The 25,160-nt window shown below is 43.0% G+C and overlaps 2 protein-coding genes across 2 annotated transcripts in view; one reads left to right on the top strand and one right to left on the bottom strand.

The window, feature by feature from the left end:
• Positions 1-6,931: 6,931 nt before the first annotated feature.
• On the top strand, positions 6,932-14,592 carry ppp4r2a (protein phosphatase 4, regulatory subunit 2a). The gene is made up of 9 exons (XM_076276439.1): positions 6,932-7,049; positions 8,010-8,091; positions 8,369-8,539; positions 9,640-9,733; positions 9,823-9,860; positions 10,053-10,127; positions 10,663-10,806; positions 11,508-11,860; positions 13,027-14,592. Exons 1-9 carry the CDS (start codon positions 7,016-7,018, stop codon positions 13,383-13,385), a joined length of 1,350 nt encoding a protein of 449 aa, XP_076132554.1. The 5' UTR covers positions 6,932-7,015; the 3' UTR covers positions 13,386-14,592.
• Positions 14,593-20,365: 5,773 nt separating this feature from the next.
• Positions 20,366-25,160, bottom strand: part of LOC143114973 (E3 ubiquitin-protein ligase PDZRN3-B-like) — a 43,977-nt gene continuing 39,182 nt past the window's right edge. Inside the window, exons 7-10 of the mRNA XM_076276812.1 lie at positions 25,082-25,144; positions 23,858-23,959; positions 23,075-23,191; positions 20,366-22,656 (exon numbers count right to left, since the gene is read on the bottom strand). Of these exons, the coding sequence (XP_076132927.1) occupies positions 20,959-22,656; positions 23,075-23,191; positions 23,858-23,959; positions 25,082-25,144 (1,980 nt within the window). The 3' untranslated portion in view covers positions 20,366-20,958. The remainder of the gene's footprint in view (positions 22,657-23,074; positions 23,192-23,857; positions 23,960-25,081; positions 25,145-25,160) is intronic.

Here is a 25,160-nt window from a genome sequence, read left to right as displayed (position 1 = left end):
CTTTGCAGGCTCCAAGAAGAATGACATGAATGCCCCTTCTGTTTCTGTCTTTAAGTCTTCTCTTATCCTCTTCAGTGTGATAGCAACATTGCTCATCATTGGCTGAGGCCAGAAATACTCTGCCCCTTTCTCCTGTACTTTGTCCATTTTAAACATGCTATCTCAGGCTTTGTGAAAAGTCAGCAAGTTATTTTCTTTGACATCACCAATGTGAGTCTATAAAGTAATTAAGTTCTTGCTCACTTGCAACAAAAGAAGTTAGAGACTATCTTAACCAATGGTGTGTTTTGTGTTTTACTTACCAGTAAAGTTGCACTGATAATTTATTTTTTTTAGTTACATTGAACTCTGATATGAGTTTTCTTTTGTCTGGGTATTGATTCTTTTCTCACAAATAGTCAACAACTAGGGTCACTAAGTAATTACCTTTTTAGACGATTATTGACTTCAATGGATGACTGGATTCAACCAGAGCACACAGATACAATTTCACAAAAACTGCATGTGGGGGTATATATATACTTTCAATCACCTGATGTTACAACGTAGGAAGGCTTTTTGCACACCTATTTTGTTGGGCAGGTGCATTGGAAGGTCGCAGATCAGGAGCTTAGAAAGAATCCCGCAAACTGACCATTCCGCAAGCAATTATTTATTAGAAATTACAACGTTTCAGTCTTAGACCTTCATCAGATAAATTACCTGATCACCTTATGTTGTTTGTATGTTGATATCATTCAGGGATAAAGTACAGTGTTGCCACACAGCTGAAACCAAATGAGAGCGAACCAAAATGTTTAAATACAGTTACTCATATTTTGTATTTTAAATGTGTAATATGGAATACATGTATTCAGTTACTTCCCAACCCTGTTCACGCATGTTGTTTTGGAATGGATTAAGTGGTAACTAGAGTCTTGCCCTTGGTCCATTGAAAAGACCAATCAGGCCTTAGTAAACAACTGAAGAACCAACAAGGTTCACAATCGGTGGCAGGATGGATTGAACAGAAATCATGGAAATGTAATAATTACTAAGGGTGTATGTCAGTTATGCAAGGCTCCATGTGCAATTACGAGTGCAAGGATCAAAGTTTGGGGCAGATGACTTTTGGAACACAGATTGACTTTTTTTACTCAGTAAACAAGTGGTCAGTTGTTCACAACCTACTCTAGAACATTCCTGGGTCACCTTGCAATGTGTTTGAGCTACTTTGAAAGTTTATAGCTTGGAGAAAATTGAACTACATTATAGTCAAATCTTTGGTTATCTAAGGATATTGAAAAAGTAGCTCAAATTACTCAAAAATAGTACAAATATATTTTTATATTTATATTTGTTAGTGATACAAAAAAAAGTCACAAGACAGCAATTGGGTTTATTGCAAAAACAGACTTTTTCGCAGGTCACACATAAACACTAACAAAGCACATACAAAAAGTCTGTGTTTGTGGCTGCCTGATAAAGGATTGCAAGGGCAGTGCTGGTCAAAGGGGGTTCAAATACAGTAGAGAAGCAATGTGACACTGACTATTTTATTTTTTGACATAACGTGAGTCTGCAGGATAACATTGGATAGTCTGCACTGCAGGATAGTCAAACCTCTTTGGGTTGTCAGGGCTATTCTCGACTGACTCCAACCTTCACTTGTTTCCCATCTGCAGAGAGAGTTAGACAGGGCCCTGTGATGGCAGGGTCCAGAGTTAACTATACGGGGAGAAGAAATAGTGTACCAATTAGCAATGGCACCTTCGGGTTAATATCAACATTTTCTCTCAAACATTTGACATTTTGACCATTTCATAGCAAAACTATGATATATACCACATAGCGGTACAAAATATGAACGACACTCAGTCCTGTACATCCGTTCTGCGAAAATAAATCACACTTGTCAATTTGTCTCCATCTCCTACTACATCCTCTTGAAACTTGCTTGTATGTGCATGCCTGTGTGTGCGTGCATGTGTGTCTCTGTGTGCATGCGTGTCTCTGTGTGCATGCATACGTGTGTGCGAGTGTGCGTGCCTGTGTGTTTGTGTGGATGTGTGTGTGTGTGTCTGCGTGTGGATGCGTGTGTGTGTGCATGCGTGTGTGTGTATGTCAGTTTGTCTCCATCTTCTTATAGAGCCTGACCGATATGGGATTTTGAGGGCCGATACAGATTTCGACATTTGAGTTTTTCAAAAACTAAATTAACTTCTGGGATAGGGAAGTATTTTCTGAGAGGGGGTTCGGATGATATTGGTGGGTGTCCTGGGAAAATATTGAAATTCTGGTTGCTAAACGCACCATTTTAATGCAGTTTGGGAGGGACAGAACAGAGCAAGCAGCGCCCCTCTTCTGTGTGGCTCATGTGACATGTATGCCTACATTATTCACCTCACTGCTTGACACTACACTACATGGAGACATGTTATCAATGAAGAAAACATTTCAGAAATTATGTTTTGTGCAAATGGGTTAGCACAACCACAGCTTTAGGTGAATGGAGATGCAGATCATCTCACTAATTAATTTATTTGTGCAAGCCCATGGTCTGCGTTCACTCCAGCGAGGATGTTTTTAAAGTGGATGTTTTTAAAACTGTTACCACAATAGGCTATTTGCTACGATATAGGCTACCTCTGTTAGGCTAAAATAAGTTGCCTGACAGACAACAGCTTAATTTCGAGGTATCACTGGGCTATTAATGCATAGGCCTAACTATAATATCTATTAAAGGTGCTCTAAGTGATGCCACGCGTTTTTTAGGCTAAAACATTTTATGTCACTTACTGCAAAATAATTAACCGCTAGCTATCTGTGTCCTGAATACACTGTAAAAAACGCGATCTCTGTGGACAGCCCACGCTCCAAAAGCGGCAACAAAAACAACCTGGGCAAACCTAGCTCATAAAAACATAACAAACTGTTCCAGCAAATCACAGACGAGATGCGCGTTTAGGAGAGTTTAAATTGTACGGGAGCAGCACGGGAGGGAGGGGGAGGAAGTAGCGAGCTAGCTAGTTTGAGAAAAGCTGCAGATCATAGACAGAGAAAGTTTATGCTCTGAGAACAAAACAGTTGTGTGTCAAGTGTAGCTAAGGGCCTGTCTACACAAAAACAGCAAGTGGCTTGGTGCGCGCACCTCCGCTTTCAATGACCGCTTTCTTTGACTCCCTGCATTTGTACATTTTGGTGACAAAAAGTGTGTGTGCGCGTGTGTGTGTGTGTGTGTGTGTGTGTGGGAGGGGGGAGTGATGGGGGTAGAATCATGTTTCAGCAAAAGTGGTGATGACACCCATAACCTTCACACTAGCAACGCCCCTGGGGGGTGTTTGGGAATGAACGTTAGCTCAGATGCTCACATTTATTTCATGTAGATGATTTAGCAAGCAGAAACCCCGGTGTTTAGGATGCATCGTAGACAGGTTACCTTTCATGTATATCTTCCATTAGCAAACAATCGTGTTAGCGAACGTTAGCGTTGTATGGTCAGAAAATAATAAGATGGCAGTTGAAAGAGACAATTACAGTGCTGTTTGGTATATATCAATATCAATATATATATTGGTATACATCAATTTGCTTGGTATAACCGCGTTTATGTTTCACAAATACACCAACAATTAAACTAGTCTCCATCACCCAACCAATGCTAACAGTAACATAATTTTTCCTATGGATAAAACATTAAGCTGGTGTAAGATTAACGTACCTGCGGTAAAAGCCAAGCATGTCCGATAAACATTCTCAGGTTTATTTCGGCTTCAAGAAGAAATGGGTATTACATTTCATGTGAAAATCATCCTACCCTTCGTTGACATGAAGTGCAGTATGTGAAATGCAGTATGTGCATGTGTGTGCATGTGTGTGTGTGTGCGTGTCTGTGGATGTGTGTGTGTGTGTGAATGTGTGTGTGTCTGTGCGTGTGTGTGTGTAATTGTGCGGGTGTGTTTATGTGTGTGTGTGTGTCTGTGCATGTGTGTGTGTGTGTGTGCATGTGTGTGTTTATGGGTGGGTGTGCAAGAAAGAGTGTGCGTGAGACAGTATCATCCTCTACCAGCAACCTTTTGCTCAACACCACCATCTACAGGTCAATGGGTGTACAGTCACTAACTGAACGCATACATTAATTTATTTTATAGCCTCCCATAGATGAAATTCCACGAAACTTGGCATATACCCTAGTAAAAAATGATAAAGGATTCCAATAGAAACAATCCTATCATATTTTGGAACCAGGAATCCTATAGAATAATCCTAGTGCGACTCCTACAGGATTTTGGTTCTATGATGGGGATCCTACAGGATTGTTTCCGTTGGAATCCTGTAGGATAATCCTAGTACGACTCCTATAGGATTGTGGTTCCAAAATATGATAGGAATCCTATAGGATTGTTTCTGTTGGAATCCTATATTTAAATCCTAATAAGACCCCTATTCTATAAGAAATCGATCTTGATTGAAATCCTACTGGACAAAACTAGCCTGGAAATACCCGTACGAACCTGGTGTCAATGAGGGTACAAAACCAGTAGGCCTAACAGTTGAGAATCCTGTGACAGAGAAAATACAAATCCCATTGGAATGTTGGAATATCAAGATATCCTATAGGATTAACATAATCCTGTAAAATCTCAATGGAAGAAAAGAAAATGCTAATGTAACGTATTGTAACGAACCCCAATGTCAGAATCGTTTTCTGTAGTTTCATTGACAACTAACTCAGACACATGAACACATAATGCCGGGCCAGACCCGGTCCTTATGCCCCAGTACTAATTATTATAAGCCTATTTCTAACCAACATTTCATTTTGGAACACCTAAACAAGAATTAAGGCACATACAAATATATTAGTCCTACCTATAGGCTACCAATAGTGTATTGACAGCCACTTCATCAGCTAGCCTACATTGACATGACTTTGTGTAAATAGGCCTACTGACAATCCAGTGTTTTACAGAACATTGTACATTTTGTTATTGTACCATTGATCTTTTGTTTTTTTTGTATTATTTATTTTAAATAGTATTATTTGGTTCTTTGACTCTAACATTATACCGAATACATTGGTTTCCCTGATAGTATGTATGACATTGGATTTTAAAATCACAGTGATTGTAGGCTAGGCCAATACAAGTTCAAGCCAAATGTACTTCTCTATCCACATTGCACAAGTATACTTGTGCCATTATAGGCCTAGTCAAGTCAAGTCAGGTCAAGTTTATTAACAGTATATAGCGCATTTCATACACAGAGGTCATTCAATGTGCTTTACATAAACAAAACCAAACAATAATAATAAATAAAAGCATAGAAGGGCATATATAGTCAAAGAATAGTTAAAAGGTAAAGATCATAATAAAAAGAAAACATAAAACACAAGGTAAAATCATTTAAAAATAAAGAATAATTAGTAAGCAAAAACAAAGGCAAAAGTAGTAAAAAAAGTAATAAAAGACAAGGTAGAATAATTATCAAGGCAGATTCAGAATTTGTAACTCGGCACAGTTAGCAGAAAGCATCTGAGAACAGTTTGGTCTTAAGTCTAGATTTAAAACTGGCTACAGTTGGGGCCTTTTTGATGTCATCCGAAAGTTGGTTCCACAGCTGAGCCGCATAGCAGCTAAAAGCTTCTTCACCATGTTTAGTTCTAACTGTAGGTTTTACTAGCAGGTTTTTCACCTGGGACCTGAGAGGACGAGAAGGTGTGTACTGCTGAAGCATGTCTGACAAGTATTTAGGTCCTGCTCCATTTACTGATTTATAAACAAGCAATAGTGCTTTAAAGTCAATTCTGTGACTTACTGGAAGCCAGTGCAAGGACTTAAGAATTGGAGTAATGTGGTCAGTTCTTTTAGTTTTTGTTAGAATCCTAGCTGCTGCATTTTGTATCACCTGAAGCTGTTTAATAGTCTTTTTAGGAAGATCTGTGAACAGTCCATTGCAGTAATCAACCCTGCTGGAGATAAATGCATGAATGAGTTTTTCTAAGTCATGTTTTGACATCAGCCCTCTGAGTTTGGCGATATTTTTGAGGTGGTAAAAAGTTGATTTGGTTATCGCTTTCATGTGGCTGTTGAAATTTAGATCACTGTCAATTAATACACCAAGATTTTTAACAGTATCCTTTGCCTTCAACCATTTTGTGTCAAGGAGAGTGGCAACCCTAAGTCTTTCCTCCTTTTTACCAAATATAATTACTTCATTTTTTTCTTTGTTTAGCTGAAGAAAATCTTGAGACATCCAGGTCTTGATTTGTTCTATACACTGACACATAGATTCAAGAGGACCATAGTCGTTTGGTGATAGAGCTAAGTAAATGTGTGTGTCATCTGCATAGCTATGATATGAAATCAAATTATTTTGAATGATTTGTCCAAGTGGGAGCATATAGAGGTTGAATAATAGTGGCCCCAAGATCGACCCCTGGGGAACACCACAGGTCAAGGACATTGGTGTTGAGGTACAGTTTCCGATGGCAACAAAGAAGCTCCTTTCTTGTAGATATGATTTTAGCCAGTTGATAACTATGCCTGTAAATCCAACCCAGTGTTCTAGTCTGTGTAGTAAAATATTGTGATCAACAGTGTCAAATGCTGCACTAAGGTCCAGTAGCCCTAGGACTGATGTTTTACCTGAATCTGTGTTGAGGCGTATGTCATTAGAAACTTTAATGAGAGCCTACACACTACTTATACATGCACTGTATACTCCTTTGCAATAGGCCTATGTCTGTGTGTCTGTCTGTGTATACCTGTCTATATGTGCACCTATGTGTAAGTTTCTTTGTTAGCAAAATTAGGCAGCAGCATAGAAACCCTTATGAAGCTGTGGTTTAGTTGCTGCTGGAAATATTTAGATTTTTTAGGCAGGTTATGTAGCATCATGACATGCTCTGTGTATACGTAATGACATCATCAACGCCATATTAAAGTGTTGCTGCAATTCTGTCAGGGACGCTGTTAGCAGCCTGTTTTCAGGAGGATTCGGAGGAACTAGCTAAGTAGCAATACAACCCAAGACCATGGAAATCGACACACTTACAGGAGCTTTTAATGGTAGGTGAACGCAGCTACTATCTATTGTTCAATTTAAGAGAGACTGGCATTTAAGCGAGCGAGATTTCAGATTTTCAGCTAGCTGTACCTTCGATATCCATCATCGAGATTTCAGCCCCTGCTAGCAGCTATCCAGTTAGCACTTACGATATCAGCTAACGTTAGCTAGTAAGCAAACTACATAGTTCAACTGAGAACTTAAAAGTAGTTTTTATAATTAATGTAAAACAGCCTTATTACTAAAAGCTGTAATACCACATCAGTTGTGGTTGATTAATGATACTTCTTTAGGAAATAGGTAACCTTAGACAGCTAGATGAAATCTGCTATCTGTTTTGGCTGATTGCTAACTTGGTTGTGAAGTGTTGCTAGCTAGCAAGCTATATAGCTATCATTGAAGTCAATGGACATAATGTGACTTGCTATTGATTAGCTTGCTTAGGTAAGCTATCAGCTAACCATTTCACCGGCATAATAGTACTTTTGAATTAACTGTGCCGAATATACGTTGTTTTCTAACGACCAGGGAAACACACATTCCTTCACCTAATATCTTGATAGTTGTGATTTTATTTAAATGTTTCTGCTATATTAAAAAGCTCTGTAACGTTAACATCAAGTATATCCTAAACCCATAGACTGTAAAAAACAAACCAGGCAACGTTGGCCTTTTGAAAAACGTGGTTATTAACGTTAAAATATGTAAATGGCATAAAATGTAATTTTAATTTTACAATGGTAACTATGGCTAAGGCAGGGCAGCCACCAAGCTACATTAACGTTATGGAAACTATGAAGCAGATTAGGTTATCTGAATTTACCCAGCCACATTGTTTTGTTATGCCCGCTGTCACACACGGCCACACAATAATTTACGACTTAATGTAACTTTAGCTCTTTTGTCGGTGTCCTTGGCCTAAGCTAGCGAGATGTGATTGTTATGACTTTCCCTCCACTTAGATTTCGAAAAGAAAGGGAAGAAAGAAACGTGTCCTGTGCTGGATCAATTTTTGTGTCACATTGCAAAAACTGGAGATACATTGTGAGTACTGTTTCACTTTGCTGTTACAAATGTGTAATATATTGTTTTTCACTGTTGAAATGTAATCGGTAAAGCATATGGCAGGCTTTGTTTGTTTTCATAGGCTACTTTATTGTGTAACATGGGTGTATTGCAGGAGTGTGCATAAAGAAACTGATATAACTTTTTAGTAGTTCCTCCAACTTCTGCATGGAATTGGGGGACATGGGGGTCAATTGTTGTTTCTATAACCTGGAAAAAATGGTTGATTCATTTGCCATTGCATTTGTGTTACCAGGATCCAATGGTCCCAGTTTAAAAGCTACTTCTTGTTCAAGCTGGAGAAGGTTATGGACGACTTCCGGGCGTCGTCTCCAGAGCAACGGGGTCCAGCCAACCCCAATGTGGAGTACATTCCCTATGATGAGATGAAGGAGAGGATACTGAAGATTGTGGATGGGTACAAAGGGTAAATACAACACTTTACCTCAAGAGAACACTTCAAGTGAGATTGAACTTGTTAAAGAAGCTCCCTGTGGCTGTAATTCGGCCATAGGCAGGAGGTCAAATGTGACGTTAAAATAGCGCTAATACTATTTCATCTCCCTCACTTTGAATGAATAGGAAGTTCAATTCAGTGTTTTGAATGCCTCTTATCCAATCAGATATAAATCAATTGACTGGACTTAACTGTTGTATAATGCATGTCATCTGTGAGTGGCCTCTCTCAGAAAGTTGTTCTGTTTGGCCCCTCAACAGGGTGGCTCAGACCCAAGTGGATATCCTGTCGTTAGCATGGCAGTTGCATGTTTACTCAAAACTTGAGATAATGGTGGCATTGTTGTGTTATCAGCATCTTTTCATCTTCTTTTTTGCCATGAATGGATTATCAAATAAGCCATTTGTGTGCATAGAGGAAATATCACATCTTTTACGTCAATTTATAAAAAATGGGAGCAAAAATAAATAAATACATTTCCATTCAGTGAATTTGACAACATTAGAAATGGTATTAGAACTGAATGTTGTTAATATACCATTTTTTGAATGTGTTCTTATAGTTTAAATTATGGGCTAGGCGCAAATGGCCTCTGGTTTGGTTCCCAGGGAATAAAGATAATTAGAATGTGTACTTTACCCTTTTTTGTTGACTAATTCAGTCAATATAGCTGTGTGTGGGAACAGTTTGGAAATATGCCCAAACTATTTTTGCAGTGTACAGCAACCCTGGAATAGAAATAGATTTAAAAAGAATATGTAATTTTCTTCTTGTGGACCGTCTTGACCGAGACTATTTTTTTTAACCTGTCCCAAATTCAAATATCATTTTGCATAGTATAATGGACAACAAGTCTAGCAATATGATTTTAAATCTCCCTTGTTTAAATATTTGCAATATTTTGTTCCATAGGTTCCAAAGGCAAAATATAGTCTATAATCATGGTCAAATAAAACTATAATTTTGCTTAGGCTGAGGTGTCTGTCTGTATTGTTCATCAATTGCATCAGTCATAGGTGATTCGTAAAGGCAATTGAATGAGTAGTTGTATGTCCCTCATTTGATTTCAGGATCCCCTTCACAATACAGCGCTTATGTGAACTCCTTACTGAGCCGAAGAGGAACTACACAGGGACAGACAAGTTCCTAAGAGGCGTGGAGAAGGTAAGCAATGTCCTTTTTTATATACTAAGACATTTGCCTATGAAGTGTGAAGGCCACCCTTTGACCCCTCTCTCTCTGTTGTCTTGCAGAATGTGATGGTGGTCAGCTGTATATATCCAAGCTCTGAGTGAGTATTCTTTAATGGAATGCTTAAGTAGATTTTGAGCCCTCAGATTGCTGCTAGTTCCTGACCAGAGGGTTTTTGTGTTGTTCGAAGTGGAACGGGAAACACTTTGCACAATTGCTTTGTATACCCTAACTTGATTCATGTTAAGTGTGATTTAAAAAAAAATGCTGACATTTATATTTGCTTTTGAAGGAAAAATGGGTCAAGTAACATGAGCAGAATGAATGGGGTGATGCTGTCTGGGAATTCGTCCATCTACACAGACAGGTGAGTAAGAAGCACAATGCTGATGTCCACACTGACAGAATAACAAACTTTGAGTTTGTAGGGGGCTTGTACAGTGCATGAGGGTCTTTACCCTAAGGGAAACAATTCATGACACAAAACACAGGTTCGCCCCTTGGGGCACCATGGAAGCTTAAAAAAGCGATAAAATGGAAACATATGCAACGTGTTTTTGATGTTGTCAATTTGGTGTTGAGCCATTATAGCCTCTCAAATGTCTGATGTCAGTTAACTTTTTGAGGGTTCAGGGATTAGACTGGGGGGAGGTGGGGGGATATTATGACAGTTGACACCAGAGGTGAAGGATGTTGGTTTCCATTGCAGACTGAATGCATAGCCACGTGTTCCAAAGGATGTTGTTTGGCCAGTGGAGAGTGATTTTGGGAATCTCCAAAGTGATTGAGGGAATGCATTTCCTCTGCAATATCAACAACAGAAGGACGCAATTGCCCAATTTGCTGTGTTGAAACATGCATCCCAGACAACATTTCTCTCTGTCTGTCTTTCGGCCCCTCAGGAATGTCAATGGGCCAGGCTCTCCTAGGATCCTGAACAGACCCTCTGCGAAGCTCTCTTTATCGAGCCCGGCGGCCACCAACGGCCTGCCAGATAGCACAGAGAGCAAGGACTCGCCCACGGAGTCAACAGAGAAAGCCCTCAGGTTTGTCCATCTGTATCTGCAGTCTCTCAGTCCCCATACTGCACACTCATCTGCCATCTGTTTGTTATTGTTGGAGTAGCCTTTGTTGCATGATCTGCGATCAGACCGTGCTGTGGTGCTGTTTATTCACTGCTGATGCTGTTTAGACATTGTAATTATAATGTGGATAATGCAGAATTTTTTACTTTTGTTGACAACATAACAGTAGTCGTGCTGTCTTCTGGTAGGACTGTTGTATTGGATTTGTGTTAACATGACTACTGTATTAATTGAAACTTTTTTTCATCAACCTGTTTTTATTCACATTTTGGTATGTCGTATCAAAAAAGTTGATGGAACGTCAAAATAATGTGTGTGCTTAAAAAGTGTTTGTATAAAGTCCTATGTTCGGTAATGGAAAAACATAGTGGCTTGGAACTGTTAATGTCTTAAACAGTTCTAGCCAATCAACACATTGCTTCATCAACATGCAAGTGATGTAACTGATCTAGCTTAATATTGTAACAGTTGTATTATACTTTTCAAACTGTGCTTGAATGGCTGCATGTCAAGGGCAGAATGGAGCGTTTGTGGTCATCTCTTGTCACAAGTGGATTTTGGCCCGTGCTTATGATGTGGTCATCATGGTTGATGCCATTACAGGGTGAAACAAACAGGTGTATAGAACTAGCATGGGGATGAACGTGTGAATTTTTTTGTAGTGATTCGTCGTCGTCGTCGTCGTCGTCATCAGAGGCAGACTCATCCCACTGCAGCCCGATGAAGAACAAGCACATGGCAGAGGATGATGAAGACTCTGACTCTCCTGAGGCAGAGAGGCAGGAAGCCAAGCGGCTCAAGTTCGACAAGGACGAGTTAGAGGATGAGGAGGAGGAGGAGGAGGAGGAAGAGGAGGAGAATGGCGAAGAAGATGAGGAGGAATACGAGGAAGGCAAGTTCTCGCCGGATCCTATTGCAGCCGAGGACTCCTCCTCCAACACACCGCAGTCTTCCACGGACGTTGCCAACCCAACAATAGAGAGCAAAGCAGTGGAGGAGAGCGCTTCTGATCAAGGTGGTGTGTTTTTCTCCCCACTGAAAAACACACACACACACACACACTCACTCACACTCACACACTCAGCTGCTAGATGTGTTGATGTGATGTGGTTGATCCTCTTAGTAGAATATGGAAAACTTGCCAATGCAAGATCTATTTTTAGGCCTGGGATCGAAGCCTTTTCCTGCATCGATAATCAGATAATTTTCCCAATGATTATTGATATTTAGCTGCATAATTCACAGTGAAGAAATGGGTGTAAATGAATAGACAGTCCCTTAAATAACCCTACATGGCCTACATGTTTTCCCGGGCTCCATTATAGTGTGGCACTGTGATTGCAGCTGTGGTATATTTGAAGCAGGGGAGACTGAAGCTTTATTTTTGACAGGTGTCTATAAAAGCTTGGCTTACTCAAAGACGATGGCCTTAAAACCTTTTGAAATTCAGGTAGGAATGAGTCATGCATTACTAGATAGTTAATTAGGCACAAGACTATACCGGAGGGCTTCTTCCAGGGTTCAACAAAAGCAATGGTCCACTGGCCCCGGGTAAATAAAAGAGTATGTTGGACAAGTTGATTGGCCAGTCACTGGCCAGAATCAGTTTATCCGCCAGTCACCATGACTGGCTAAGCTTACCTGTGATGCTAGCTGTTTGAAGCTAAATATGTGGGAGCTCATGAAATTGTAATAGATGAACAGTTTTGTGTAAAAGTAACTTTTCTGGGCCAGTAAATGTACAGGAGACACTGGCTTCCTCCTAACGGTACGAAAAAAGCATTGACGGTGACACTGGTCATTCACTTTCCTTAGGCCAATATCATGCATTGCCTAACTGAACTGTGGGACCATTGCTTGCGTCAAAACATTTTTCAACTATTCAAGCGGCAACACAAGCGCCAGCCAATTAAATTGCAGTTATGTAATTTAAGTGGACGGCTGTATTTGCAGATAAATGTAATTTGTTTGCCTTTTTAACGCTTGGATTTTTTTAAGTTGGCGGGAAATAGACACTGTACACAAAAAAAGCCTTTGCTATAACCCCCAAACACATTCGAAATCATGTAAGCCAACTAGCAGCGGTGACTGATTTTTGACCCGTCAGTCTTGTTTCAATGCATACACACAATAGTGTCTTTCTCTCCCCTCCTGTAACATCTTAGGATCTTCCCTCCACAGAGCCATCCAGCACACAGAGTGAGCCCCTGGAGAGTGCAGACAGCAAATCAGAGGGGGAAGCCTCCCCCGGGCCCGCCGACAGCAAGGAGAGTGGCGTCAAAACGGACCAATCGAAGGAGCCGGCACCGACTGCTGGCCCAGGGGTAGAGGAGCGGCCAGAGAGCAGCGGAGACCCCGTCAGCAGCAGCAGCAGCAGCAGCAGTAGCAGCGGTGGTGAAGAAGAGACGTCTGGTGACGCCTCGGCTCGCGCTGACCCCAGCAGCCCAGTAGAGGGCAGTGTGAGTGTGAGTACAAGCGTGGTGGGGAGCAGTTTGGACAGCTCGGAAACACCGTCAGAGGAGCAAATGGACCAGGACTAGCGGACCAGACAGGAGCAGAAGCAAGGCCCCTGCTCATGCTGTACTGACAAATAAAAGCCAGACGTTTGACCAATACCAGTGGACCTCTCGGCAGTAATGACCCCCCCCCCCCCCCTCATGAAATGGGGGACGGGGGGGCTATTTTTGTGGCTATACAGAGGACTTGCCTCTGATGTCCACATGCACAAACAGAGATTTTTTTTTTTTTTTTTTGGACATTTTATGTTTTGAAAGCCCTCTGCATTCATGTACATATGAAGCCTTTCTTTCTTTCCCTTGACTATGATGTCCAAGTTGAGACCACTGTCCCACATGCTTGTGGGGAAAAAAGAAGAAAAGACTGTGAAGTGGGAATGTCTTTATTATCATGTTTCTCTGCAAGCTCTCATTTCCCCCTCATGAGTGTCACTAAAGTTATGTAAGCCGGAGGTGAAGGCCTTTGCCTGTTCGTTAGTGGGACCGAGGAATTGTGGTCAATTTCTCTTCAGTGTCTCCCGTCCTCGGCAGAAAAAGCAGTGAGAAACATTCCAGGAGTGCGCCTCAGTCTAACACTGCCCTCTGCTGGGAGAAGCCAGCCTGTGCCACAGCAAGCCCTCTGCTCACCTGTTCCCCTCCACAATGAAAAAAGGCCCTTATGAAATCATGCTTGTGACATAAGTTTTATTTGGTTTGAAACACTAGTTGTCAATGTTTATCTTCTTTGTACGTGACAACATGGCAATAGGGAGAGACCATGCTTCGCCAACAGTGCCCGTACCCAGAGACTTACCAGTGTTTTGTCCTCTCTTTTCTAAGTACAGTCCTTTGCTATAAAGAAGTAGCCTACTTTAACATGTTACCTTGTTTTTATTTCATTTTTAGATTTGAGTCGGTTACCAAGCCACTACTGAATCACGTGAAAGCATCATTTTATTTTGGTGAGCCATTTTTAGTGTCAAATGAATTGTTTCAACATTAATTCACTCATACTTATCTTTATTTTCATTATTTTATGTTTAGACTTTTGCATCTTTTATCCATTTCGGCAACTCCTTTTTGATATTTGGAATTTTTAAATTTCTGTAAAGTAGATTTTGTAGATTGTAATACGTGTTCACTGCTTTTTGTGAAGGTTTTAAAACACACAAAAATCAAAAGATTTCTCTGTAAAATGAATGTTTGGGCTTTCAATACAGTATTCATAAAAAGCAATAAATGTTGACATTTGGCTGTGTGTGTGTGTTTAATTGTGTGGCAATAACAAATGGGGTTTTAAACCAAAGGCCTCTGTGGGTGTCAGAGAAAAAAGAAAAAGTTCCAGGCAGCTACAGCGCTACACTATGGGGGGCATGTGCATAAGTGGCATGTCCGTGAGGCCTCATGCTCAACTAGCAGCTTGAGTTCTAGGTAACCATTGTTTTGTACTGACAGTACTCGGTGACCTCGAGAAACGGAGATCTATGTGAATATTTCTCCTTTAATGATGTTTTCTAAACCAAGTTAGGGAGGAGCTCATAGGGATGATTGGCAGCCTGCCACACACACAGGGCATTCCACCTCCTTCCCATTCTCCTCTTCAGTAGCCACGCTCCCAACCATGGAGGTATTATATATAACTGGAGAGAGTGACTAAGTCCCGCCCTCCATACAAATGAATGGCGGAGGCTAGGCTATTAAATCCGGCCAATTCATAGTCAACGCCATCTTGAACACTGGGGTTCGGATCCAGCGCCAGTCGACTCTGACCATGCGCCAGTTACAAAGCTGGAAATGACGCATGGACCAACGTCGATTTTTATTGGATATTCTGTAAAAAGAGTGTCATCCTCCAGTAAGAGGGTGGCAATAATTCACATAAAGTCCTTGCCTCATAACAAGAAGAAGAAAAAGTTGCTCGGGAACGCGCATGGAGTCCGAGTGGAGTCGCCCTGAAGCGCAACTTAATTTCATTGGATAACACAGCGGCTCTAACTAGGAGCGGTCTGCTTGCTGTCCTGCTGCAAATATGCATTCGAACTTGACGTGAAATATCCGTAGTCGAACTATAAATAAACTATTCGGTTTTTAGTGCCAAGTGTAGCGCATTTTTACAGTCTATGATTAGTTTGTTTTTTATTTTATTGTTTGCCATCTCATAGCGGGTGCTCTAAACGTATTCTAGCGTTGGCCCATGACCAAATCAAGCCAATAATAGCCAGTAGCCACAATAATGACTGGAGCCAGAGCCCTCAATAGCCACCCTGTTTTGAAAATAATATTGAAGATAGTATTGAAGATAACGCACAAAACGGTCAGCCTGAGCGGACAATTACGTCCCCAACTCATCTAAAATGTGGAGTCTTTACTTTGAGTTGTACACCGCAGATGGTAAAGTAACGGTTAAAGAGAATATTGTCTGCGGACTCAGCAAAAAACAGTTTACTTACGCATCCACGACGTCCAATCTTTGCGCTCACCTGTGGAGTTACCATCCAAATGAAGCAGCGGTGTCAGAGGCACAGTAGACGGCCAGAGCATCGCCAGGCGTCCAACATCGTATGATTGCATTTCCGTAAATCCTAAATTATGTCCAGGGTCTGCTATTTACTTAGGCTGCAAAGCACAAGTATTTATTTGAGGTATGCTTATTCGAGGCAGACCTTTATTTCTTACATTGTACGTTATTGTGAGACATGCGTTTTGTTTGGAGCGGCATACCAGGCTATCAAACGCAGACGATTTTCGGCTTTGGTATGGGATTTAATTTACTTTTTGACTTTTATTATATAGTTAAATGTTGAGGCTGATGGGCATTTAAATATAGAGGGTATTTGATGATCACTGTAAAGTTTCGTGTAGTTGAAAAAGTGTTGGAATTTCCAGCTGTTTGCGAGACAAGGCCATTTTCATTCATTGAACGTGCGCTGTGCTCTAATGGAATCCTTATTGCATAGAGAAGTAGCCTAAATTGAGTTTTTTTTTTTTTTTTATTATGCATGGTTTACTTTTTATTAAATTCGTAGGCTGGAATGCCTCGCGGCAATAATTGTGTTTAAATGTAGTAGCCTAGTGCTTCAGCCTCTGGATGGTGTTGGATGGTGTAACGAGACAAGGTCTTTATGCCGCTGTTCATATGTTTAGGCTACGTTTGTTCGGGACAAACAACAACGAAACAAGATCAATACAATTTTCTTTATTTGTTTATTTGTCATATGATGGATAAACAACCATAATATGCACGTCTTCTCATAGGATCCTCAAGAAATACGCACAGAATAACGTTTGGCTGTAGCCGCCGGATAGGTACCCGCCCACCAACATGTACGCGCATGAGAGCTCGTGCCCAACACGGATTTTCGTGCATGGAGCTGGTTCCAAATGCTCCATGCAGCGCCATATTTGAAAATGGCGTATGCTAACATGCCGAAGCTAATCTGCACGCTCTTGACCCCCTGCTCCCAACTGCCCTCTTTATGTGATGTCGCTCACACATCCCAGAGGGGTATTTTTCACAAAACCTAGATAAGGGATTAAGCTAGGATTTTAGGAAGCTAGGAATCCTGGCTGAATTTAGCCTTGATTTGCTTTCACAAAAGAGATGGCACATAAGTTACCATGGGGATTTATTCTGTGCACCTAGGCTAACATCCTGGCTTAGTTAATTTTAATGTTAATTATGTAATCTTATTGGTTCAGCCAGCTGTCATTCAAATTAGACCTCCGATTGAATTTAAGAGCTTTATTCCATTTACTGGTATATACTATTTGCTAAATGTATTTGCTCACAAAACACAACAGGTTGTCTGCCTAATAGACGTATGATGAATAGCCTACTGTAGTAGTTGATTGGAAATGGAGGGCAATTTTCAAAGGTGTTTTCAATGAATTCAGTTATAAAGACAATATAAAGGCATGTATATTTATAGGTAATATGTGCATATTTGCAGTGACGAGTGCTTTCTTAATGACGTCGCGTGCCGAGATAAGGAAGCACTCACACGTGGGTGCATACGTAAATTTGCATTTAGTTTGGTCCATGCCTACTCTCGCTGTTTTACAGAAATAACCGTGTTTCCCTAGCCTAGAAATCTAGACGCACCCTAGCGGCGGCAAATTAATTTGCTCAGCTTGTACGTCTCATAGACTGTTCTATACAGGGGGTCAAGAGCGTGCAGATTAGCTTCGGCATGTTAGCATACGCCATTTTCAAATATGGCGCTGCATGGAGCATTTGGAACCAGCTCCCATGCACGAAAATCCGTGTTGGGCACGAGCTCTCATGCGCGTACATGTTGGTGGGCGGGTACCTATCCGGCGGCTACAGCCAAACGTTATTCAGTCCGTATTTCTTGAGGATCCTATGAGAAGACGTGCATATTATGGTTGTTTATCCATCATATGACAAATAAACAAATAAAGAAAATTGTATTGATCTTGTTTCGTTGTTGTTTGTCCCGAACAAACGTAGCCTAAACATGATTAAAGACAATAAATTACACAACAGCGGCATAAAGACCTCTCTATAGCCGCCCCCTTTGGAGCTTGCCAGAGGCTGAAGCACTAGGCTACTACATTTAAACACAATTATTGCCGCGAGGCATTCCAGCCTACGAATTTAATAAAAAGTAAACCATGCATAATTAAAAAAAAAAAAAACTAAATTTAGGCTACTTCTCTATGCAATAAGGATTCCATTAGAGCACAGCGCACGTTCAATGAATGAAAAAGGCCTTGTCTCGCAATAAACAGCTGGAAATTCCAACACTTTTTCAACTACACGAAACTTTACAGTGATCATCAAATACCCTCTATATTTAAATGCCCATCAGCCTCAACATTTAACTATTTAATAAAAGTCAAAAAGTAAATTAAATCCCATACCAAAACCGAAAATCGTCTGCGTTTGATAGCCTGGTATGCCGCTCCAAACAAAACGCATGTCTCACAATAACGTACAATGTAAGAAATAAAGGTCTGCCTCGAATAAGCATACCTCAAATAAATACCTGTGCTTTGCAGCCTAAGTAAATAGCAGACCCTGGACATAATTTAGGATTTACGGAAATGCAATCATACAATGTTGGACGCCTGGCGATGCTCTGGCCGTCTACTGTGCCTCTGACACCGCTGCCTCATTTGGATGGTAACTCCACAGGTGAGCGCCAAGATTGGACGTCGTGGATGCGTAAGTAAACTGTTTTTTGCTGAGTCCGCAGACAACATTCTCTTTAACCGTTACTTTACCATCTGCGGTGTACAACTCAAAGTAAAGACGTACTGGGGACGTAATTGTCCGCTCAGGCTGACCGTTTTGTGCGTTATCTTCAATACTATCTTCAATATTATTTTCAAAACAGGGTGGCTATTGAGGGCTCTGGCTCCAGTCATTATTGTGGCTACTGGCTATTATTGGCTTGATTTGGTCATGGGCCAACGCTAGAATACGTTTAGAGCACCCGCTATGAGATGGCAAACAATAAAATAAAAAACAAACTAATCATAGACTGTAAAAATGCGCTACACTTGGCACTAAAAATCGAATAGTTTATTTATAGTTCGACTACGGATATTTCACGTCATGTTCGAATGCATATTAGCAGCAGGACAGCAGGCAGACCCACTGATCTATAATAGATCAGTGAGGCAGACCGCTCTTAGTTAGAGCCGCTGTGTTATCCAATGAAATTAAGTTGCGCTTCAGGCCGACTTCACTTGGACTCCATGCGCGTTCCCGATCAACTTTTTCTTCTTCTTGTTATGAGGCAAGGACTTTATGTGCATTATCGCCACCCTCTTACTGGAGGACGACTCTCTTTTTACAGAATATCCAATAAAAATCGACGTTGGTCCATGCGTCATTTCCAGCTTTGTAACTTGGCGCATGGTCAGAGCCGACTGGCGCTGGATCCGAACCCCAGTGTTCAAGATGGCGTTGACTATGAATTGGCCGGATTTAATAGCCTAGCCTCCGCCATTCATTTGTATGGAGGGCGGGACTTAGTCACTCTCTCCAGTTATATATAATACCTCCATGGTTCTATATATACAGTCTATGGTACGTCTAGTATCGAACCATAGGAATTTCTATTGGCTTAACACCGTGGATGACGGCCAATCACAGCGCTCTATTTCGTTAGAGAGTCTTAAGGCGGGCTTAACAGGATAACGACATCCTGCGACGGTGAACAACAAGGAAGGTGGCTATGGCAAACGAAGAGCGGTTGTTTGAATCGGCGTTGGCGTCAACTTTGGAGGAGTTGGACTTTGCTTTGGAAGTGCTTTTCTTTGAAAGTAGATCAACACAATGCACTTAAGTCATTCCTTTCGAAGAAGGATGTATTTGCCGTTTTGCCGACCGGATACGGATATGGTCGTAGCGCTGGCCTATTGCATGCCTAGGCAGTTTGAAAGACAATTCTCTGCCCGCCCCTTGGATTAAGCGAGCGGAATGATTCGATGCCAGACTATACATGTCAATGATATAGGATGGCCCGCCAGGCTAGTGTTTCCCCATTCAAAAAAGAAAAGCTTTACTTCGCTGTTAGTCTATAAAAAGAGATTGTTCATTTTGTGTGAATGACGCTATTTTCTGCGGCTTCTTCTAATTCCAACCATGGATTCTTCGAAGTAGAAACAAGAAAGAGCACGTATGCTGAGTTACTTATACCTGGCTTGACATAGTCGCTCCTACTCATCCTGGATTGGCGTTAATGAAACTTGTTGAGCTAGGATGACCAGACAACGCTAAGTCAAGCCTCACTTTATCACTTATATTGGATTTCTTAATTCTACCTTCGTGAAATACCCCTCTGGACCAGTGACACCCCAGCTAAAGATCCTTATCAATTTCAATCCGCAATAAATGTCAAGACTAATGGCTAAACAAGTAAACATGAGCTTGTGAGGCTGATAATAAACAATAATTCTTAAACAACAACCCGCCTTGTTGGGTAAGGACTACACATTATGCTTGAGAAAATCTTTAATGGTAATTATGTACAAAAATACATGTCATTCGGAAATCCTCGTCTGTGGTCAGTGAGGCCTTCCCTGGGATATCAATTGAAAAAGACCAATGACAAAAGTCTGGAAGGAGTGATTTATGTCACAGACACACGTTCTTCCTCACATCGATACGTATTAGTGCACACTCATTTGGTCAATGATAGACTTGATACCATAAATCCAGCTTTTCAAGACTCCTGGCCCTTTGGTCTGTTTACCAGGCTTCTGTTAATAATATAGCTGTGATTGTCTCATCAAGGGGGGCAGAATACTTCACCCAAAACAGTGTGTGGTCTTTCTTTCAATTTTCTTGTGAGTCTCTGGGCCCTAGTATAAAGGGTTGGGCAAAGAGCAAAGTGTCTCGTGCATGAACTAAAGCTATCGTGTGGTGTGTGGCAGTATTGAGCAGAACCATGGACTTTTGTGCTTAGGATCTTGCGCATGGTAATAAATTAGCTATTATATTTTCCAACATTAAATTAGCTTCAGTTGAGTAACTTTAGACTTTGCCCTTTGCTTTTTTTAAATTAAGGCCCTCTGCCTTGGAAGTCCAACACTATTGCGAAGAAGTCCCGGTAATCCAGGCAGTCCTTGCTCTGGAGGCCTTCATCTACACCGTGGTGACAGAGAGGAGCGAGTTGTACACCCGTGTGCCGTCTGGCGACCTCGTACCATGCGCCAAGAGCTCCTGGATGGTCATCCAGTTGTCGAAGATCCTCCTGTTCCTCTTCCGCATCATCTTCTTGTGGCTGAGCTCAATGATGTCGGGCTCCCTCTTGTCGTCTGTTCCCTCTCCTCCGCTGCTCCCCCTGACACCACCGGAGGCGGTGGTCGCGTCTCGCGGCCCTGTGGCCTCGGCGCGGCTCTGCTTGACCATCTCGCGGCGCTGGCGCTGCTCGCGGGCTCTGTTGGCGTGCTGCTTGCGCTCCTCCTTGCTCCAGTAGCGGCCCATCTTGAGCTCGCTGGCGGCGTCGTCGTCCGTGGTGACGGCGCAGCGCTCCTCGCAGATGCGCAGGGCGCGCTCGCGCAGCAGCCGGCCGCGCGTCGGACGCTTGGTGATGTAGCGCGTGCCGTCGCTCCGCACCTTGACCTTCCACTCGGCCTTGGCCCCGCTGCCAGCACGCCCGCGGGACTCGGAGGGCCGAGGGCTGTCGCGTTCCCCGCAGCACGCGCTGACCAGGCTGCTCTGGCTCTGGGTGTACTCCACGGCCGAGCGCTGCTGGACCAGGTGCATGTAGCTCTGGTAGTGCTGCGCGTGCGCGGGGATATGTGCGTGTTTGTAAGGAGAGCGCGACGGCGACTTCACCGAGCTCCTCGATTCCGCAGGTGCCACCTCGCCCAGTCTGCTCCCTGCCGCAGTCGTCGCCGTCGTCGTCGCGGCCTTTGTCGGCTTACCCGCCAGACGGCTCCGAGAGGGGCTGCTGGACTCCCGGATGGGCGAGAGCGGGTGCTTGGAGCCCCTGCAGTCAGGCTTGTGTTTGGCCGGCTCCTCACTGCCGTGTCTCTGTGTGGAGCTGGTGGAGGAGGACAGCTCCAGGGTGCTGGGGCCCGGCGTGCTGCTGCTGCGGCAGCTCTCGCCCGTGTTGTAGGCGCTGGAACTGTCCTTGTCCAGCCCACCGTCATCGACGTCTGCGTCGTCTGGAGGCTCCATCTTCACACCCCTGAGCTCAGTGCGCCGTGCGTCCGTCCTGTGGAGTCCATTGCGATGGAGCCAGGGCTCGGCAGCACCGCTGATGCCGAGGTCGCCTCCTCCTCCTCCTCCGCCGCATACCTGCCCGTGCAGCTGCTGCATTTGGTGAGCGTGCACGATGCTCTGGCACTCCAGCTCGATGTGCCGCAGCTCGGCATTCAGAAACTCCAGTTCCGGGTCGACGGCCATCACCACGCTGCCCATGCCCACGCCGGGGTGGGCGCCCTGCCACGGGCCACCGCCGCCGTGACCCTGACCCCCGCCACTGCCCTGCACCAGGTACTTGAGCTCCAGCAGCTCGCGGAAGTGCTCGCACTCGTCCTCCAGGAGGGCCAGGGAGTCTGCGTCGGCGTCGGCCGAGAAGAAGGAGTCGTTGCTCAGGTGCGCGTCTCCGTCTCCGCCGCTTCCCAGTGTGTCCTGGCTGTAGGCCCGGACCGCGTGGGGGTCGCCCAGCAGCACGGCTGAGGTCAGACCAGTGTCGTCGGGCAAGTTCTCCTGCTCGGAGCTCTCGTCGTTGCGGGTGCTATCGTCTGTGCGGCCCACGCCACTGTCCTTCTCGTGGTGGTGAGACAGGATGGCGACGGCGTCATGCATCCCAGCGTACCCAGTGTGCATGTTCTAGAGAAGAGAGTGGAGTCAGTAGCTCTCAATGCACACATGCAGCATTTAAATAGTTTTTACAGCTGTTACATAAAATATCTAAATGTGTAAGAATAATATTTTATACAGTGTAAATATGGTATACAAAGTTGGAATATATATATTGCAACTTTGTATCCCATATACCTCAAACTGACACAGCTTGTCATGGTTTACCTATGATCCAGATATTGATTGATTGACATGTACGCAGGTAAGTACATTCTATTACCAACACCTGCTTAATTAATATTGTAGTTAAAATCACACACAAATACATATTGCCTAACTTGTTTTCCATGCTGTTTCCATTCCAACATGTGCACATGCAAAATTAACTTTCCAGTCTTGGTGTTCCCCACCCGGGGGCAGTATTGAGTGGTCTTGGGGCTCTGACCTGCTGCAGCATGCTGGCCGTGTACTGCATGGCCTGGTGATGCTGCTCCTCCAGCATGTCCATGTGCAGCCCGTCCAGGAAGTCATTCCTGTCGTCCTCCAACCAGCCTCCGTCCAGCTGGAAAACAACAACCTCAGGTTAGTACTTATTGGCCACTCTCTCTTTCTCTTGATTTACCGCTGCTTAATAGTTCATGTTACTATTTCTTGAATCATTTTTTGGAACTGGGGATAATATGAATGACCAAACCCTGTGGTAACATCAATGATGCCATGCCATGATCAACATCGTAAGGATTTGGCACTAAAATAAAGCAATCTTCAAGTCTCATTCATCAGTTCTCACAACAGAGAGAGATGCTGGCTCCAAGAGAGTGTGTCTGAATCAGCTGCAGAAGTGTCTGTACATGATTCGTTTCCATGGTTTCCAGCAGTTCTGTAGCATATTTAAACAGTGTGGACTGTTTGAATGTGTGTATTTGCACAATTCTGACCTTGTACGTTTAAGTGTATGTGTATATGTGTGTGTGTGTGTGTGTGTGTACGTGCCTGTGCATTTATGTGTGTGCGTGTGTGTGTGTCTCTGTGTGTGTGTGTGTGTTGAGTGTGTGCATGAGTGCATGCATGGCTGTGTCTTTGTGTGTGTGTCTCTGTGTGTGTGTGTGTGTGTGTGTGTGTGTGTGTGTGTGTGTGTGTGTGTGTGTGTGTGTGTGCGCGCGCGCGTGCGCGTGTGCCGCGTGCTGTGCATTGCAGTGCTTGTCACAGTTATGGTCTGTGAGCAAACCTGGCACTCGGGCCGAGCCATGAGAAGACACACATTTCTGCTCTTCTCGCAGGCCAGCAGGGCCACTGCATCCTCATGCGTCTGGATCTCCACGCCATTTATCTGACACACAACAGCACAGCAGCACAATTACGCACGTTCATATACACAACTTTCATTATTGCGTGCAACATGAATGAAGGTGTGTATATACACTGCCTGGCCAAAAAAAAGGTCACCACCTGGATATAAAGGGTAACTTGCCAACTATTTCAACTTAATAAACCCGTTTAGAAATCATTTGGATGGTTAAATGACCTGTTCCGGTGAAAATGGTGACGTTCCCTGCTCCCCCTAGCGTCCCCAGGCGGAAAACAAACCTTGCAACTTTGGGACTATCGTCCCGGTAAGTGAGAAACAAGAAATCGTGTTTCTTACCTTGTAACATCCACATTGTTCTGTCAAACGTATGCTAACCGTTTCGCTAGCTTGTAAAAAAATCCATGTGCTTTATCATTACCTTTTTCCATAGTTTGAAATAGCGTAATACACAACTTCTCCAACAGAGGGGGAAATATGTATCTAATCCTGCCAAGTTTTCCTTTAACTAAGCAAATAGGTAAGAGCCTCTCTGTGAGGGCAGTGCTATGATCTAGGGTTGCTGCAGTTGGTCAGGTCTAGGTTCAGCAACGTTATGTGCCCAAAGAATGAGGTCAGCTGACTACCTGAATATACTGAATGACCAGGTTATTCCATCAATGGATTTTTTCTTCCCTGATGGCATGTGCATATTCCAAGATGACAATGCCAGGATGCATTGGGCTCAAATTGTGAAAGAGTGGTTCAGGGTGCATGAGACATCATCACCAGACACAGAGTTGAGAATCTTTGGGATGTGCTAGAGGGCCTTGGGATGTGCTCTCCCGTCATCAATATAAGATCTTGGCGAAAAATGAATGCAACGCTGAACGGAAATAAATGTTGTGACATTGCAGAAGCTTGTGGAAACGATGCCACAGTGAATGTGTGACGTTCTCAAAGCTAAAGGCCAACGGAATATTAGAGTGTGTGCCCTCTTTTGGCCAGGCAGTGTACATCAAACACATACCGGTATATTACATCACACATTCTGTTATTACATGTACAGTACAGTATATGCATCATCAACATTAATAAGGGTATGGATATGTATGTGATTTTGGACTGTCCAGTCACCTGTTACGATGTTTGAAAGTAGTGACATACCTGAATGATTCTGTCACCTTCTCGAATGCGCCCATCTTTTGCTGCAATACTGTTTGGATCAATCTGCCCAAAAAAGAGG

Source organism: Alosa pseudoharengus, unplaced genomic scaffold (genome assembly GCF_046254945.1).
Source record: "Alosa pseudoharengus isolate Yale_2024_CS ecotype anadromous, Long Island Sound unplaced genomic scaffold, YU_APseudo_1.1 YU_APseudo_1.1_scf_9, whole genome shotgun sequence".
NCBI lineage: Eukaryota > Metazoa > Chordata > Actinopteri > Clupeiformes > Clupeidae > Alosa > Alosa pseudoharengus.
This window is presented reverse-complemented; position numbering and strand designations above follow the sequence as displayed.